Below are 17,653 nucleotides of genomic sequence, written 5' to 3'. Positions count from 1 at the left end.
TTTTAGTTAGTTTTGAGCAGAGCAGTAGTGTCCTGTGTTAGGTATGCTGCCATGTTCAAGAAGGCCAAATAATTTTTGAATTCTAACCATGAAAACTCATTATCCTCTATTTAAAAGAATTGAGAAATGTCCTTCTAGGGATCGAGTCATTTCACATATATTTCAAAAGTGCTTGCAGTTCTAAGTTGGGAGCAGGGAGTGAGAACTGGAAGGGATATAAATTGACTAGGTGCAGTTCTTTTCCTCAGATATTTGGCATTTATCTCTGTGTGTGAGTTAATAGGCTGTAGACATAAAATTACTTAAAAAGTTCCTTGAGAAATGTCACTAGAGGAAAGGATTTATATTTAAGCTACATCCTAACATCAAAGAAATCTGGGTGGCATGGTTACCCTCCTGGATGTTAGACAGCAAAGACCATAATGAATTAAAAACCCCTTGAGTCTGTATGTTCTTAGGAATCAGTGAGACTTAGTGCTTTATATCCTTCCAGCACAGACGTAGACATGTTTCCAACAAAGCAGCAGTCTTTGAATTAAAATTAGAACTTATTTATACACACTCTTCAAGTATGCTATAGTTAATACCAAATGTGTTTCTACTAAAACTTTATCCAGGAGCACTGTCAATATCTCACTGTCATTTGTTGATATTGAATCTTACATACTTATTAGGAGAGGTTTATTTTGTACCTGTCTTTGGAACCATGGCTCTACAAAAAGACGAAGAAGGCAGATGTGCTAGGATTGGGAATGTCTCAAAGCTTTGATTTTATTGCTCAGTCCTTGTTTTTTCCAAACTTAAAAATTACCTCACCAATGTTAACATACTAGGAGCAATGGTTTTCTTCCTCTTTCTATGCTTTTTTTCTTGCTCATGCTTCAGTTTTATCTATTTTTTCCTTTTTTTTGGCCCCCACCCCTTCCTGTTTGAGGAATACGAAAGGGACAACACTGCCAAACACTGCAAATATCAGAGATCTATTCGAAGATGTAAAGTTGTTTTCCATTTTGTAACAAGGTGGTAAATACGTTTGTTTTGACAGATATTGGAACTTGTGCAATAACAGCTATTCCGTTTGGGAAATCAAAAGTTCTTTTTACTCTGGAAGAGTTGGATGAATTTGCTTTTGTGGATGAAACAGATCAACAAGCTGTTCCAGATGTAACTCGAATTGGCCCTAGTCAAGAGAAATGGGGTTGGATAATGTTTGAGTGTGGAATTGAAAATTTAACTATTAAAGGTAAAGTTTACATAGGCTTTAGATTATTTTGGTTTATGAAACTGGTAACAATTCAAATAATGTAGCAGTTATTTGGTTAGAAACTACTGATATAGGTGATACTAAACACTACACATCTGTTGTAAATAAATTAACATATCACATAGATTGCAGATCGCATAGTAGATTATACAGTAAAGGAACTTATAGTAATCCATAACATTTATAGTAGTGTATGAAATAAATCTGTATAGATTGATTTCAGCAGTTTCTGAACTTGAAGTGAAAGTAGAAATTGCTACTTGCACAGATCACTTAAATCCTGACTTTGCAATTGCACCCATGGTAAATGTCTGCATATGGGGCCAGAGTTTTGCTTTGGGAGAGGAAAGCCAGCTTAAAAAAAACCCCTAGTATGTATGTAAAAAATAAAACTAGTATATATTTTATCATCCAGCTTATTCTTTTCAGGGAGTAGTGTTTAAAAACAGTCTTCATGTAAGTAATCTTCCTCTACTTGGAATGGACTGTCAGGAGTTTTACAACCAGCTGTTAAAGTTTTGTGTAAGAATTGTAATAATAAATTCTGATGTAAAAGGTTAATGAATCTGACTTAACCAAAATAATAAGCTTCTCCTCCTAAGTGCAAATCTTCTCTACGAAAATAATTTACAGATGTTTATGTATGACAAAAATTTTCAGTCTTGGTATGTGTGCTTCTATAGGAGGCAGACAGTCTGGAGCAGTGTTGTATAACACGTTTGGAGTCATGGGTAAATCGAGAGACACAGAAAGAGGTGGATTGCTTGCATCAAATAACTCTTCAGATTCTCCAACTGGCAGTGGTTACAATACTGATGTGTCTGATGATAACCTTCCTTGTGATCGAATAAGTCCCTCTTCAGACATTAATGGAAATTCAGTTTCAGATGAGCAGGTATGTACTTACTAGGTAGAAATGATTCGTCTTGGAGCGTTTGTTTGTTTTTTTTTTTTTAGTGATTAACATTCATAATTAAAAAATGGACAATTTAACAGATGTCTTGTGCCACCTGCATTCATACTGTCTACTTAGCGAACTAAACTTTCAGCTTTCTGCAAGGTCTCTTGGTATTGTTTTGGGAGAGTTGGTGGACAGCATTAGTTTATTTCTCTTTGCCTAAGTGCCTATGAAACTATTTCCTGGGAGCAGTGAAGGGTATGCTATGTTAGTGCCTTTCCGTGTAATCACATTGGAAAACAATTTCATTTTTGCCTTTGTGTTTCCTTTTCTTTAAGGATGAAGGGGTTGAATCTGATGATCTAAAAAAAGACATACCTTTGATGCCTCCTCCCCCTGACTCTTGCAGCATGAAGTTAACAATCAAAGAGATTTGGTTTAGTTTTGCAGCCCCTACCAATGTACGCTCTCCAGCTCATGTATTTTCAAGGTATAGTTTTACCTGATTTGAAAGAAAGAAAATGACAACTCTGCTTTGTTGAATTACATTTGTATTTGGTAGATTCTCAGTGTGATTCCACTAAATTTGGAAGCTTATCTGGAAATGTAAACTTTGGAGTTTGCATATGGTGCAGTAACTCTTGCTTCAAATTTTTATTATTGCCATTCATATGGAAGTGTTGCTAGAAAAGTTATAGTTGCATGTGATTAAAAGAAGAAAAGAAATATTAAAAAAAAATAACACAACAAAAAATTTCTGGTGGAACTGAAATGTGTGAAGGAAAAAGGCAGAGGAAAAAAAAATTCGAGTAGGAGAGCTGCTAGCTAAGAGAACCATGCCACGATTTTGGTATTCAGCCTGGTGCTTGACCCATGATCTTACTGCCATTGCAGGATAAAGTTCACGATAAATCTGAGTTTCCTATCTGTCAGTAATTTAAGCTCAGTACAGAGCTATAAATTACAAAGTACTCTTTGTGGATTTTCTAATATTCTTGCCCCAGCCCTTCAGTACATGTTCTTCATGATGTACTGTGTAACAGTTAATGTGGGACTCAGTCAGTGATGAGAATTTCAAGCTGTATGCTTTCAGCAGGGAATACAAATGGGAAAGGGAGGGGGAGTAGTGGTAGCAAGAGTGGATGGGATCATGAGGCTGTAGCCAGGTAAAATAAAACCTGCCTTAGGTACTTGTTGCCAGTTTTAATTTAATGGGCAATAAGTCTGTGTTTGTTACTTTTTAATGTTGTTCTCTCGTATTCCACCTATCTGAACATCATTCATAATAACATTGGAAAATCTTACTAATTGCTGCTGCTGAACATGAATACCTAATTCTTTTTATTTTTCTCAATAGGCAGCTGAACCTCCTGAGTACTGCAACTCCAGCAGTTGGTGCTTGGCTTGTTCCCATTGATCAAGTGAAATCATCACTAAATAAACTAGAAACTGAAGGAACCCTGAGGATTTGTGCTGTTATGGGTTGCATTATGACAGAAGCTTTAGAGGTAAATCACCTTTATAAAATCAACAGGCATATCAGAGCCAAGCAGTGTAATATGGGTTTGTTTGGAATTCTGGATATTTTCAGTGACAAACTTATAGCACCTCTTGTGAGCCTGTACTGCTAGAACTAGTCATAGACATGCACTGTGCTTTTTGGAAGTGGAAAATTTCAGTGGAAAAAATTTAGCTGCTACTAGTGAGGAAGTTTTGTGCTTCTTACAGGAGTATATCTCAAGGTAAAGTAATTGCAGATTCTGTCTTTTGAAAGGGCATAGTAAATATGGTTATAGCATCTGGTATATTTTATGAAATATGAAAGTATGAAATATTCAGGTTATTTTTTGGGAGAAAATGTGAATTTCTGCCCTCCTGCAACGTGTTGAATCGTGTTTATTACACCTGCTTGTTAGAGGAAGGGAGGACAAGGTAGTGAGGATGAAACATTCACGCATGAAACACAAAACAGACTTTTTTTTTTTTTGAAACTAGGGTTGATAGAGCTTTTATGACAAATGGGGTGGTAATGTGCTTTGCTAAGGAGCTCTCTGGTGTGTCTGTCGGCAGTTTTCTGCTGTTTGTTTACTTAGCACCATCTAGTGGGAAGGTCTTGAGGTGATGCTCATTGTTGAGACCCGATCTTGCATTGTAAGATCAATGAGCTTAGTGTCAAGCTAGTTTTCTGCTGTGCTCAAAAATTATCCTTTGCAGCAGTCTTGTATTGTAATCTCCCTTCCTATTTCGTTCCCTACCCTTTTTCTAGCATGAAATCGGATTAGAGAAGTGACTGTTTTTTCTTTAGGAATAAACATTCTCTTTGAAAATCTCCTCTAGCTATGCATCTATGTCTGTTAGTCCAGAAATTGAATTACAAAATCTGCAATTTGAATACAGCCTTCTGTTTTATTACTTCATATGTAGAATAAATAAGCATCACATCTGACTTTTCACATGTTCTGTTTAAAATAAGGTATGTATCCATGTGGCAAATCTTTGTTGCACAAGTTCAAAGTGGGGTTAGGAGTTTGTGATACCATAGGTGAAATATTGTAGTTTGTGCACGTGGTCTGTTTGCAAGCATGTTCATATGTGAAAAATTGTTACATTTTAATCTAGAATAAAAGTGTGCACTTCCCCCTGCGAAGCAAGTACAACAGACTTACCAAAGTGGCTCGTTTCTTGCAAGAAAATCCTTCCTGTTTACTGTGTAATATATTGCACCATTACCTTCATCAAGCAAATTACTCCATTATTGAGGATGCCACCATGGTGAGTTACGTTGTAAAAATGGCAACAATACAGAGTGTTAGTTTCAGATGTAACAGTTTTAATGCCTTAAATTAGGTAACAATTTAGGGAAAGTTAACAAGCAAGAAAATATAACCCAAACTCATATATATCCTTACATTGATATGGTTTCACTCATTTAATTTTTTTTTTTTTTCAGATCTACTGTTTTTGTTGTGGCTTGTGTGTATGCATAATTTTTACCTAGCTGTTTTGTTAGTAAATACATGAGAAGTCATAAACCAAAAAGGCATGTCTTGAAAATTCTTAATGGCTTTTTTATCAGTTTTAATTTTTCTGAAAGATAACAGCAAAGTAGTAAAAATTTGCATGTGTAGTCTTAAAATTTAATAAATCTCAACTATCAAGGCAACTGCATGCACTGATAAGCTTATTCCAAATTATCTCCTTGGGACTAGTTTTCATGTCTTTTAGAAACACTTAAATAATGCAGACAGTGGAAGAAAAGACCTGGAACTCTAGAAACTTTAAGTCTTAAGAATCTAATCTTTTTCTTGGTGGCTTTCGGATGTAAATGTCTGGATCATAGTGGTAAATGATTGTTTGAACAAACAGATTAGGCATAAGGAGGAGTGTTTGTTCCTGATTTTTATGTCATTTTCATAATCCAATTCCACGGCTGTCAGATTTAAACACTGTTTTCCAACATACTCAGCTGAGAGCCAAGTAATCAGAAATAGCACAGTTTCTGGCAGAAATAGCATTGCTTGATTTGTGGTCAAAATTAGCAACATCTTTTTCTTTAGCACAGAGTGATGTAATCAAAACAATCCCTATTCCTTTCCTCAAATTTCTTTTTAAACAAGTCCTTACCAAGAATGGGAAAAATCTCCATCTTTTTAATTTCATTTCCACGGTTGATCTAGTGCTGTTACAACTTTCAGTCCATAGTTCAGAGTCTTATCATTACTTAAGTACTTTTAATTTCATATTTAATAAGCCTGTTTGCTGCTGTTTATTTTTTGCCCCTTTTGGCTAGATCCTCAGCTCATGTTGATGAGTGCATTTATTCTATTCCATGAAGTTCTAATTTTTATCTGTTAGCACTATGGCTTCCTATTTCTGTGTGGACACTGTGGGCTGCCAGCATGTCTCTGTTATAACCCTCTTGAGCAGAAAGATTCAAGGGTGTTGTGACTTTTTTCCTTCCCCAGTTTGCTTCAAAATGTTGTGATGGGCATTTTACGTTTCTTTCAATTTTTAAAAAATTAAAATTATTTTAATTTTTTTTCTTAAGAGTGACGGCCTTCCTGCCTTAGTAACCTTAAAGAAAGGCCTAGTTGCCTTAGCAAGGCAATGGATGAAGTTCATTGTGGTGACCCCAGCCTTTAAAGGAGTCAGTTTACACAGACCAGCTCAGCCAGTGAAACTGCAGCCAAATGCCTGCCACGAGCATGAGGATGGATTAGACAACGGAGGGGCTCTTCAGAGTGACACGAGTGCTGATGGAGCAGAGTTTGAGTTTGATGCAGGTATTTTCATGTTCTTCTGTCCCCATAAAAGTTCATAAGGACCAGTAGCTCCTCTCGGGGCATTTGTATGTTCTTTCATTTTAATGCTTGGATACATTATATTCTTTTTTAGACTGGACTTCATCTTGAAACTGCTGGCTGACTATCATAATAGTGGTATTATGATAATGATAACTTGTTCAGGGAAAAACAAAATAGAAGACTTTTCACACGCTTTGTCTTATTTACTGCACAAAATAGATTATTACTATACACATATATGAATATTATAAAATTATTCGTTAGCTTGGAATTAGGATTTTGTTGTGCAGCTTCTGACCTTAATTAAGAATTGTAACATGCAATTCTATAAAACCTACCTTGTCTTCACAAAAAATAAATGAGATTTTCCCCCCCCCCTTTTCACTGTTTAAACCACAGAAAGGAAGGCTGTAAATAAGTACATGTTGTTGTAGCACTCCTTTCTTCTGTCTTGAGTGGCCTTAGTTATTTGTGTTTGCAGCACCTATGTACAGTGCTACTATTCTCAGTAATAAAATATTTATGTTCTTCTTTTTGGAAGTGACAATTACATAGCATGGAGGCAAAACTGATTTTCCTCCTGATTTTTTAAAATTTACTTTTAAGTTAAAAGTCCAGCAGCAGTTATCAGCAGAAAAAGAGAAAAAACAAAGATCTTTCTGTGTGAAATTTGTAGGTAATCATACAGTATGATGGGAATTTTTGCACTCTCTGCTTTGGTTGAGCAGAAACAGAGTATTAGAACCCAGTGAAGGATTTTATTTTTATTTTTATTTTTGTTTTCCCATGTGTATATTATGCTATTTTTCACCAAGGATTTTGGAAGTGGCAATTTTGCTGCCTTGTATACATTTACTTATAGATGTAATTCATGCAAATGTAAGCCTCTTGATTCAAAAAATGATCAACCATGCCAGAGGCAGCAAAAGAAAGTGAAATTTGACAACTTTCTTTTGGATCTGTAGCATAGAGCAACAGTTGTATGACATTAGAAGGACAAAAATATTTGTCCTTGGATTATTAAACAAAATCCAGTAGGCCTGTGTGAGGTTTCCTTATTTGTGTTAAAATTCTCTGGACAGCTGTGTGTACTTGTGTGTAAAAATTTGGAAGTTCATGACTTCTTGTAAATAAATGTACCTAATAGTAGATAATTTTGGTTCCCTGTATATATACAAAGGAGAAAACCTGTTTGCTTGGTTCCAGCTACTGTCAGTGAGCATACAATGCTCTTGGAAGGAACAGCTAATCGCCCTCCGCCTGCTGGTGGATCCTCTGGGCCTGTAACTGGTGCTGAGATCATGAGGAAATTATCCAAGACTCACACCCACAGTGATTCTGTTCTGAAAATAAAGGTGAGTTCCTAGCACCATGCACAAGGGCCAAGTGGTTTGGAGCTGCCCTGTTCAGAAGCCATTCTGTAGGCCACAGAGGAATAAATACTTGTCTGAAGAATAACTGTAAATAACTAAACACATGAAAGGTGTGCTCCTTACCTTATAAAAGTGGTGCTTGATCTGTTGGCCTCTGCTCTACATCTTTATTGTTCTTCTTGTCGATTAACTGCAGAGCCCTGCTGAAAAACATTATATATGTGCATCATTTAAGGATGTGCACTAACTCCTAGGCCTTTTCATCTTTTTATGGAAGCAGAAATGAGGATTTAAGTATCATTACACAAAATATAAGATTGACAAGGACATTGGACTTGCATGGCTTGGGGCTAAATGGCACAGATGCTTTGCTTGAAAGCACATCTGGCTTTTCTTAAGTTGTGAGGGCAGAGAACCTGTTTAATTGCTTTAAGCTTATAGGTGGACCAGGTGCCTTCCCCTTGGTGCCAGAAGTCCCCAGCTTCTGCTTCTCAGCTTCCCCAGAGGCTGCACTTAGTGTTGTGCTAGGGATGGAAGGGACTAGGTCTTCAGATGAAGACCAGGTACAAATGAGGCTTATATTCAGTGGTATGCACTGTTCCTTCTGTAAACTTGCTTTAGGTGAATTCTACACATCTGCAGTTCCATATGTTACTTGTTTGGCTTTTTAAACTGTTTTTACACAAAAAATTATTTTAATACTTGAGAATTCAAGATCACCTTTATGCACAATACCTGTATGGTGCATAACCTGCCCCAGATGAAGCTCTACTTGTCCAAAAGCTTGGAGAAATGAGAATTCTGTAGTTGTTGTCTGATCTCCTATTCAGATGCAATGTCACTTCCTTTCTGCAGTTTCCGTGGTGCTTCATGAGTTTGTTTGTTTTCTCCAAAGGGTATCCACCCCTATCATTCCCTGAGTTACACTAGTGGAGACACAGCCACAGACTCCCCAGTGCACGTGGGCCGCTCTGGAACGGCCGTCAAAGAAAGCCCACGGAAGGAGAGTCTGCTCAGCTATCTCACTGGGAGTTTTCCTAGCCTGCATAATCTCCTGGAAGGGACTCCACAGAGAAGCACAACTGCAGTTAAAAGCAGTTCTTTAACAAGAACAGGTATGATGTAGCATAAGTAAGCTAAAAGAAGGGGAAGGGAGGGTTGTTTTTATCTTAATGACTTAGAAAAGGTGCTGTCTTTTCACTATCAGTTATTATTTCTGTTTAAGCTTCCACTTCTCCCTTCTCTCTCAACAAATAAATATCACAGTTTTTAATAGCAGTTCCCAGACATCACTGCACCATACCATTTCCTAGAAGCAAACAGCAAGTACATCAGGTTGGGAAAAAAATGGCAACTAACAAAATAAATACTTTCCTTTTAGCCTTACTTATGTTTTTTAGTATAATAAATAATTACTTAAGTGAGTCTTTTTGAATGAATTAAGGAAATTAAGTGATCATTCTGTATTTATCATTTTTTCTTGACCTTATAAGTAGCTCAAAAAGTGAACTAATGTTCCAGTACCTTAATTTCTGTACAATAATTTGCAGATTCTTACTAATGGTCATTTGAACAAATGTGTTTTGTAGAAACTTGACATACGTACATTGACATTTTTATGTCCTGTATTATTGTTCAGAGTACGTTGTTATAATTTATATGAAGAAAAACAGATAAGTTTGATACTGCATTTTCTCTAAAACTTCTCTCCTTTTACTGTCAGGGAATGAAATATTATTCAGAAGAAAAGGTATTTTTTGTTTCATAATGACTCCTTTCCTCTAACAGTACAGATGAACAAATGCAAAGACACTTGTAGTGCAACACCCATTAGTGTCATAGTGTGATGTCTGTGGTAGCTATCTGTAGTGTTGCTTGGTGCATAATTTACTGGAATAAACTTGGAGGATTTGGCTGACTTTGGTAGTAAATAGGTGTCGTCAGTAGAAGTATGCTGTGTTTCTGGGCTTTGCTGACTTGGATACAACAAATGCTAAAGCTTCTGATTTGTCTGCATAGGGAATACTGTGGCCACAGACATGTTATCTGAACATCCTTTGCTGTCTGAACCATCTTCTGTGAGTTTCTACAACTGGATGTCAAATGCTGTGGGCAACAGAGGAAGTGTAGTACAAGAAAGTCCAGCCACCAAATCTGGACACAATAGTCTTCCAACAGGTATTGCTAATTACAGCTGAGTTTAAGAGATGATTCTCTGTTGATTGTTTCTGTATTTACCACAGTCTTTCTGAAAGTAACCGAGCTAGTGATTTTAGTTTAACAGATGTAAATAACTACCTGTTGGACTTCTCAGCAAATGGGAGAATGAACAAATGTGTTTTAAGTAAAACTGTTGTTTTTATTTCCCTCGCCCTGCCTCCAAAAAATCTATCTTTTTCTTGCATTTGGAACTGTAAATGTAACTTCCAAAACACGGGTAGCTGCCAAAAGCTAAGCCATGAAATCATCCTTAGTTGCACAGGTCCTTGTACTTGTTAGCTATATTTGATCTAATTTGTTTTGGTTTTATAATAAAGATTTTCTAGACTGGAATCCTTGCTCTTCCACAGCTCAATTTTGAGGTTAAACATAAAGAGCTATTTTGAGAGTAACCACGTTCAGGGTTGGGAAGTGATCAACTGGTGTAAGGGAATGGAGAAAAGAAAATACATGTTACCTAAAGTCTTAATTGTATTGAAGAAACAGACGTAACAACTGACTGCAGCTTATTTATTATTCTTGTAAGCCTGTCATTGTTCATAATCCTCAAATGTGTGTATCTTAATTTTCTTTTTCACTAACACTAAGTTTGAATGTTTCTTCTATTAACAGCCTTTCAACAACAATATATTAATCTCAGGCAATAATAAACTGTTTTGATTTGTTTTTAATATTGAACAAATAGTCTGATCCTACAAAACATCTTGCTGCACATGTTGCTGAACTGCCCTTGTGCCGCAGGTCTGGTTGCTCGTTGCTAGAGCAGCTGCAGGGAAGTGGCTGTCCATAGTCATTTTTATGAAGAACATATTTGGCTGGAGACTAATCTAGAGAGATTTGATTAGTGGATCCTGCATTGGGACTAATAAACCCCAGAAGCTTATAGCACATTGAAAGCTACAAGCAAGCTTCTGCAGCTGTGGATAATCTTTTGTTGTTTTTGTTATAAGCTACTCAGCTTCTAAAGTATTTCTGTTTAAACAGGAGCTAGGTACCCTACAGAATGCAATACAGACAAAAGGTCTTGGAAAGTAGGACAGAAAGAAAGATGTCTGTGCTTTCCAGGTACCAGTTGGACTGTCTCCCTTACCTGTTTTGGCAATATCATACTGTTTCCTTATCCCAAATGCCACTTTTGTGAGGTTGCAGACCCAACTAGGGCTCTGCCTCCCTATTTGTATGGCACGTGTTTCTTTATAACTCACCTTGCTGAATCAATAGAGTTGGTGGTGCTAAAATTTGCTGTGGTGTTAGTGTTCCATGAGTATTTATTTTTCAGGTGTGGCACCCAATCTTCCTACTATACCCTCTGCCTCAGACTTCAACACAGTTCTGTCTAGTGACCAGAACACCCTAGATGGCACACACTCCCAGCACAGCACCAGTCAGGATGACATTGCAGGTGTGGAAGAGGGTAATCAGGGGTTTCCTGCTGTCCAGCTAGCAGATGCACAGGTAGGTGTGGTTACTAATGTATTTTGGAGTTCCATGCCAAAAAAACTAGTTAATACTTTAAAAAAAATATATTTTTACAACAATGAAAATGTTATCCTCTTTTTGTATGTGTTTCTTAGGCATTCCTATGCAAATATGAAAGGCTCAAGAAACCTCTGAGATGTCCTATAACAAATTTTATGAATGGTTATTAGTAGGGTATTTTTTTATGACTTCAAATAGCATATTGAAGCATTTCCAATATGAACCTAGTTCTCCAGAGGGCTTTTTCCTGAGGGGAATATGCAGAAACCTTGCTCACCATGCTAAGCATTCAATGTTAGCTTGCCGTGTAGTCAATCTTTTTACTCAAAAAGTCTATAAAGTTTCTCTTTTTTATCCCCCTTCTTTCTGTGTTACAGAACTGTCAGTAAAGCTTAAAAATGAAATTGTAAATATTGTAGATCAACAAATGATAGAGCAAGAATAGGAATAACCTAGACAATGAGAAGTAAATTGCTGGGTTTTGTTTTGTAGGTTGTTTTCAAACCTCTTCTAAGTTACACGGGAATTCAATCTCAGGATGCAATGCCTCTCTGCTACAGAATGTACTTTGGAGAGTACCTTTCCTTCTCAGGAACTTTGGACTGCCTCAGAGCAGATATTGTTGATTCAGATACAGCCAAGGAAAGAAAAGGCAAGCGAGCTCGAAGGTACGTTGTGAGCTATTTGAGAATATGTATATTGGATAAAGAATAGGAGTCAGACTTTTCATTTGAGGACAGAGAATTCCAAAGCACTTCCGTAGAATTAGCAACAGTCCTTTATTCTTTTCATCTTTTCTGGTTTGTCTTCCTGTTACAATATTTTATTATTTTTTTGATCTTCCATGTGGCAAGGTTTGGAAATTTTAAGTATTTGAATCTCGGCTACTTCTGAAGACTGGAGACTGGAGAAGAGAGAGCTGGTGGGAAATTGGATAGACTCTTAAATGCTGTTTTGCAATTTGTCCTGTAAATCAGATTGTTACTTTCAGTGTAAATGCTGAATCTTCACCCGGCCCTTTGCTTATTTTGAACAAAGTGTTAGATTGTGGTGGAAAGACTGCAGGCCAAACTAAGTTTGCGTAGCCCTGAATGATTACTGTGTTAGTAGTGCACAGTATGAAAGCATAAGGGTTCATTTTGTACTTTGAGAACTCTGGTAAGAAGGTGATAGATATCCTAAGAGAAATAAAAGGTTGGATTCAGTAAATGAGATGTAGCACTGTGTAAAAAAATATGACTCCCATAAAAAGAAGCAAAGGATTAACTTGTACTTTTTTTTCCCTTAGGCAAGGAGCTGTCAATCTTCCTCCTCTTGAATTCAAACCAGCTTTGATGTTAGAAACATTCAGTATTAGTGCTGTCGTGATGGAGAAGTCCATGTGCACGCCTCATAACTCCACCAATGCCCTCTCTTTTCATGACTTGAATAAACGCTACTATAATACTTTCCACTGTAACTTTACTATTTCCTGCCAGTCCATAAGCCAGCACGTGGACATGGCCCTGGTTCGCCTCATTCATCAGTTCAGTACCATGATTGATGACATCAAAGCCACGCAGACGGACATCAAGCTGAGCAGGTACACGGCTGGATCGGCCTCTCCAACGCCCACTTTCAAAACCCGCAAACACCGCGACTTCCGCTCCTCGGACTTCAGCCGCAGCTCCCGGGGAAGTCTGAATGGAGGCAGCAGGGTCAACAACACGAAGAGCAAAAGAGCAAGCAATGAGAACAATAAAAAAGAGCCTCGAAACAAGAACTCATTGGGGAGGTCAGAAAGAAGGACTTCTAAAGTGTCCAGGAAAGGTTCAAAAGATGTAGTTGACCACATGACTATTCACATGGATGACTCTGACTCTATTACTGTGTCAGAGCAGAGCGAACCTTCTGCTGAGTGCTGGCAAAATATGTATAAACTCTTGAACTTCTATTCACTCATTTCTGATCCAACCGGGATTTTAGAGAAGTCTTCTGAAACTTTTGGGCCAACAGGTAAATTACTTCTCAAATAATTGATAGTGTGTGCTTTTGCTCAAGGGTGCTCTTCTAAAGCTTGGTCATAAGCCAGTTTTGGAAAGTTGCTCACACTTTCTAACTTGGAACAGAGGTGCAAAAGGTGAGGATGGAGGGGAGCTTGTAATTAGTTCCCCAAGATGGTGTACAAAAGAAAAGAATTCTTTTTCTGGCTTTATAGTGTGCTTTGGTTCTTTCAATCCTAGACTTGGTCAAGTGTGTGTTGATTGATGGGTTTTAAATTCAGTCCCTTGATATTCTGTGTAGTACTCTTAATCTGGATTTGTGCTGGGTGTTGAAAGGTTAACTTTTCTCATTAGTTTTATAGGGAGTGGATTGAGTTTGTTCCTCCCTAGGTGCCTGTTTGTTTTCAAGCAGCTAATGGAAATGCTGTATATTATCATTCTGAAAAAATGTGTAAGCACATACAGAGATAATTTGTTCCTTGGGAATAGCTAAGTAAAGAAGTAGTCCATGAACCTAGGGTTGAGAGAAGAAAAGGTGAAATACTGATTTTGATAAAGTCCAGCAAAGATTACAGATGTCTGGGCCATAATTTCAACCAAAGCTTGGAGGCCTGAGGTGACTGTTCCTCTCTATTTCCAATGTCTTGTAGCACAGCAGAGTAACTTTGAGAGCTGACTTATTATCATCATTTTTGTTGGTGAACTCAGGTTGCTGCAAGTATGCAGAGGATCGTATAGTTACTAGTTAGGCATAGTTTCTCTGGGCATCTTTTAACAAATGAAAAACTGAGAAAGTGTTAAGAGGTTCTGTTAAACAGAGGGTAGTATCTTTCATGTGCAGAACATTATATCCACAGCTATGCTATCTGCACAAAATGTGAGTTTTCTTCAATTGTTCTTATGCTGTCAATGTTGGAAAGGAAAACTTGCTTCTTCAAAACTAAATTACAAGAACCTTTGGCTGTAAAATGATAAAAAAAGAAACAGGGCAATTAGAAACTGTCAGAGCATTTTCATTGTATAATAATAAAACCACATAATTCTGAATATACAATGTGCATAAGAGTATATCTATGAATAATAATGAAGTCACAACACTCACTGTTTGTCCCCGTTGTGTGTTGGATTTGGTTCAGTTGCAATATTATTAGAGTGGAGTATGTGAGGCGCAGATAACTTGCCTGAAGACTTTGCTTGATGTGCAAGACATGTGATCTTTGGTTTCAAATACAAACGTAAGTCAGATTTCTTCTAGGGTATTCTCAAGTCACTCCTTTGGACCCTTGTAGGTGTTCGAAGCCCAACGGAAGCTGCCTGTCGGGTGGTGTTTGAGAACGAGCAGGAGAACGGGCGGGAGGCGCAGCGGAAGCGCAGCCTGGTGAGCTCGGAGCCCCAGCACGTCACGCTCATCGTCTTCGGGATAGGCATGGTGAACAGAACCCACCTGGAGGCAGACATCGGCGGGCTCACCATGGAGTCGGAGCTGAAGAGAATCCATGGAAGCTTCACCCTCAAAGAGAAGATGAAAGGTGGGATAAGCTAAAATATACTCTCTGACTGAATTCAGTGGCAGAATTCTAATTGAATTCAGTTGCATGTTTATGTGTGTGTGTGTAGTCACAGGACAAGGGGCAATGGCTTTAAGCTAGAAAAGGGCAGATTTAGGTTAGACATTAGGAAAAAGTTCTTCAGTATGAGGGTGAGAGTTCACTGGAATAGGTTGCCCAGACAGGTGGTGGAGGCCCCATCCCTGCGGACATTCAAGATCAGGCTGGATGAAGCTTTGAGTAGTTTGATCTAGTTTGAGATGTCCCTGCCTATTGCCAGAGGGTTGGACTAGATGAGCTTTGGAGGTCCCTTCCAGCCCAGACATTCTATGATTCTATGATTCTTAACTACACCAATGCCTGTATATGTGCATGTGTAATAATGTGTTTTACCTGTAAATATTATGTCTGTGTGTGGACAGTATACTAACATTCAACAGATTCTTTTAAAAACTATTACTAGGATGCCGGAGGATTTGAAAAAGATGCAGGATTCTCAGAAAATGCCATGAAGAAGAATCTTGTAGAATATAGTTACTCCTTTGATTTTTAAAATCTTTCTCCCTGTCACAATTTAAATTTGATATTACTTAATGTGACTACTAAACCTGCAATTTTCCACTTATCTTCCTGTCACTATATTTTTGAAAGCAGTAGGTGTACCTGGAAGTGTTTTACTGAATGAAATATTCTTAAGTATCTTTTTTTTTCTTAAAGATGTACTACATCAAAAGATGACTGAGACATGTGCCACTGCTCACATAGGAGGTGTCAATATTGTCCTGCTGGAGGGAATTACCCCAAATATCCAGTAAGTATGAAGCCTGGCAATTTAAAATCCTTAAAGTGTGTAGAAGTGGTATCAGGTGGGTGACAGTAAAGGTATGTAGCTTAATGTGGAGAAAGCACTAATGATAACATCTTTAAGTATAATATGTGAGGTCTTAGAGTGTGGTGGCAACCATGCAGCTGTTGCATTGTTGGAATTTGACTTGTGAAGCTAATTGCATGTGCCTGTTGACAAGAGGCTTTTCTGTGAAAGGCCTGGGAAAGCTGAGAGGGAATATGGTGAATGTATTCGTAGGTTTCAGTCTCGGACACCCAGTTGCACAAGTCCTAGACATAGTTAGGTGGAGTACTCCTGTTCCTTTCTGGTATGATATTAGTAAGTTCAGAACTGCTCGTAGGAGCACAGTGTAAGCAGGTAAGTGACCCAACTGAAAAATTGTAGGCAACAGATCCCAGCTGGAGCTTTCTGCACTGGTTTTATTCCATGTGGTGCATGCACAGAAACTTTTATCATGTTGTGTGTATTGTTTCTCTTAAGCTTCAAAAAGCAATTAGAAGCATATAGGTTCTGCTAAACCGTACAGGATTTTTAGGAGTATTTAACCTACTGATGCTGATTATTCCCATTGAAGATCTATATTTTTTCTTTAATAGGTATCTTTTTGAACTTTCATGACGCATGATTCTTTGTTTTATTTTTACAGTTCTAATATCCATTCTCCACCCTTTATATAATTGACACCACTTGGCAGGGGTTGGAGAATAATCACCTTTTGTACATGATCGTCTTGAGTTACTTGCTTAGCATCCCCATTGTTGCTTTTTTTGCCAAGTCCACAAACTCAAAACAGACATGCATTATATTTCTTTGTTTCTAGCTGAACTTCTTTCTGAGTTGCAAAACAACAGCTGAGCCACAACTTTTTGTAATGTAGGTTTACACTCACATGGTTTGAGGGATAGCTGGGTAACCCTCAGTATGTGACCTGGGTTTAGAATATTAATGTTCTAGAAAAGGGGCTAAATAATCTGAATTGAGTTGCTGTCTTCATTCCTATTTAGTTTGGAAGATGCTAAAGAGAACTTAAAACATACAGAATTTTGTTCGTGTCCCCAGCTAAATTGGTTCCAATAAGCATGTTTCAGAGGGATAAATTAAAGTTCTAATCTGACAGACATGTAGAGTTTCTAAAGTTGACCGAGGTTCTTCACATGTTTTACATAATGATCTGACTGAGCTCCCATATAGAGAGGGTACAGAAGGAAAGGAGGGAAAAAAGTGATAAATCTTTAACAGCAGCAAACAACAAACCCTAACAAAACCAAACCCTTCAGCTTAGTACATCTTGAAGTGTCATATATTGTGGGTTACAGGTAATTAACTGACTAATTTTGCATGAATGTTTATTCTTTATTTGCTTTGTTTTTGTTTTTCTTGCTTTCTCTTCAATCTTCATCTGTAGACTGGAGGATTTTCCTACATCTCCTACAAGCACAGCCAAACAAGAGTTTCTGTATGTCATATTATTATGTTTAATAGTCTTGTAATTAACTGTGTTGTGTAGCTAATGGCTGCATTACTACTGTTTGTGATTGTGTAGGCAGACGTTGCTTGAATACATTTTAGTTTAACACCTAATAATACCTAGATAAGCTTTTAATGTAGTTTGCTAAATATCTGTACAAAAAAAAAGCCTTTGTTAACAATCTAGGTTTAGGGGCAGATATTACACTCTGTGGTCACTACTGCAATGCTAGAATGGCTTCACTGGTTGTTAAGTTCTTTAGATCTACTTT

The 17,653-nt window shown here is 37.6% G+C and overlaps 1 protein-coding gene across 1 annotated transcript in view; it reads left to right on the top strand.

Annotated features, from left to right (window-relative positions):
- Positions 1–17,653, top strand: part of KIAA1109 (KIAA1109 ortholog) — a 105,907-nt gene that overhangs the window by 46,862 nt on the left and 41,392 nt on the right. Inside the window, exons 34-48 of the mRNA XM_008950048.1 lie at positions 1,046–1,243; positions 1,948–2,159; positions 2,501–2,652; positions 3,520–3,670; positions 4,782–4,934; positions 6,211–6,445; positions 7,673–7,821; positions 8,735–8,954; positions 9,859–10,017; positions 11,339–11,514; positions 12,031–12,206; positions 12,827–13,533; positions 14,810–15,049; positions 15,785–15,878; positions 17,320–17,370. Of these exons, the coding sequence (XP_008948296.1) occupies positions 1,046–1,243; positions 1,948–2,159; positions 2,501–2,652; positions 3,520–3,670; positions 4,782–4,934; positions 6,211–6,445; positions 7,673–7,821; positions 8,735–8,954; positions 9,859–10,017; positions 11,339–11,514; positions 12,031–12,206; positions 12,827–13,533; positions 14,810–15,049; positions 15,785–15,878; positions 17,320–17,370 (3,073 nt within the window). The remainder of the gene's footprint in view (positions 1–1,045; positions 1,244–1,947; positions 2,160–2,500; positions 2,653–3,519; positions 3,671–4,781; positions 4,935–6,210; positions 6,446–7,672; positions 7,822–8,734; positions 8,955–9,858; positions 10,018–11,338; positions 11,515–12,030; positions 12,207–12,826; positions 13,534–14,809; positions 15,050–15,784; positions 15,879–17,319; positions 17,371–17,653) is intronic.

The sequence above is a fragment of the Merops nubicus genome, unplaced genomic scaffold, assembly GCF_000691845.1.
Source record: "Merops nubicus isolate BGI_N331 unplaced genomic scaffold, ASM69184v1 scaffold24721, whole genome shotgun sequence".
NCBI classification, from domain to species: Eukaryota; Metazoa; Chordata; class Aves; order Coraciiformes; family Meropidae; genus Merops; species Merops nubicus.
This window is presented reverse-complemented; position numbering and strand designations above follow the sequence as displayed.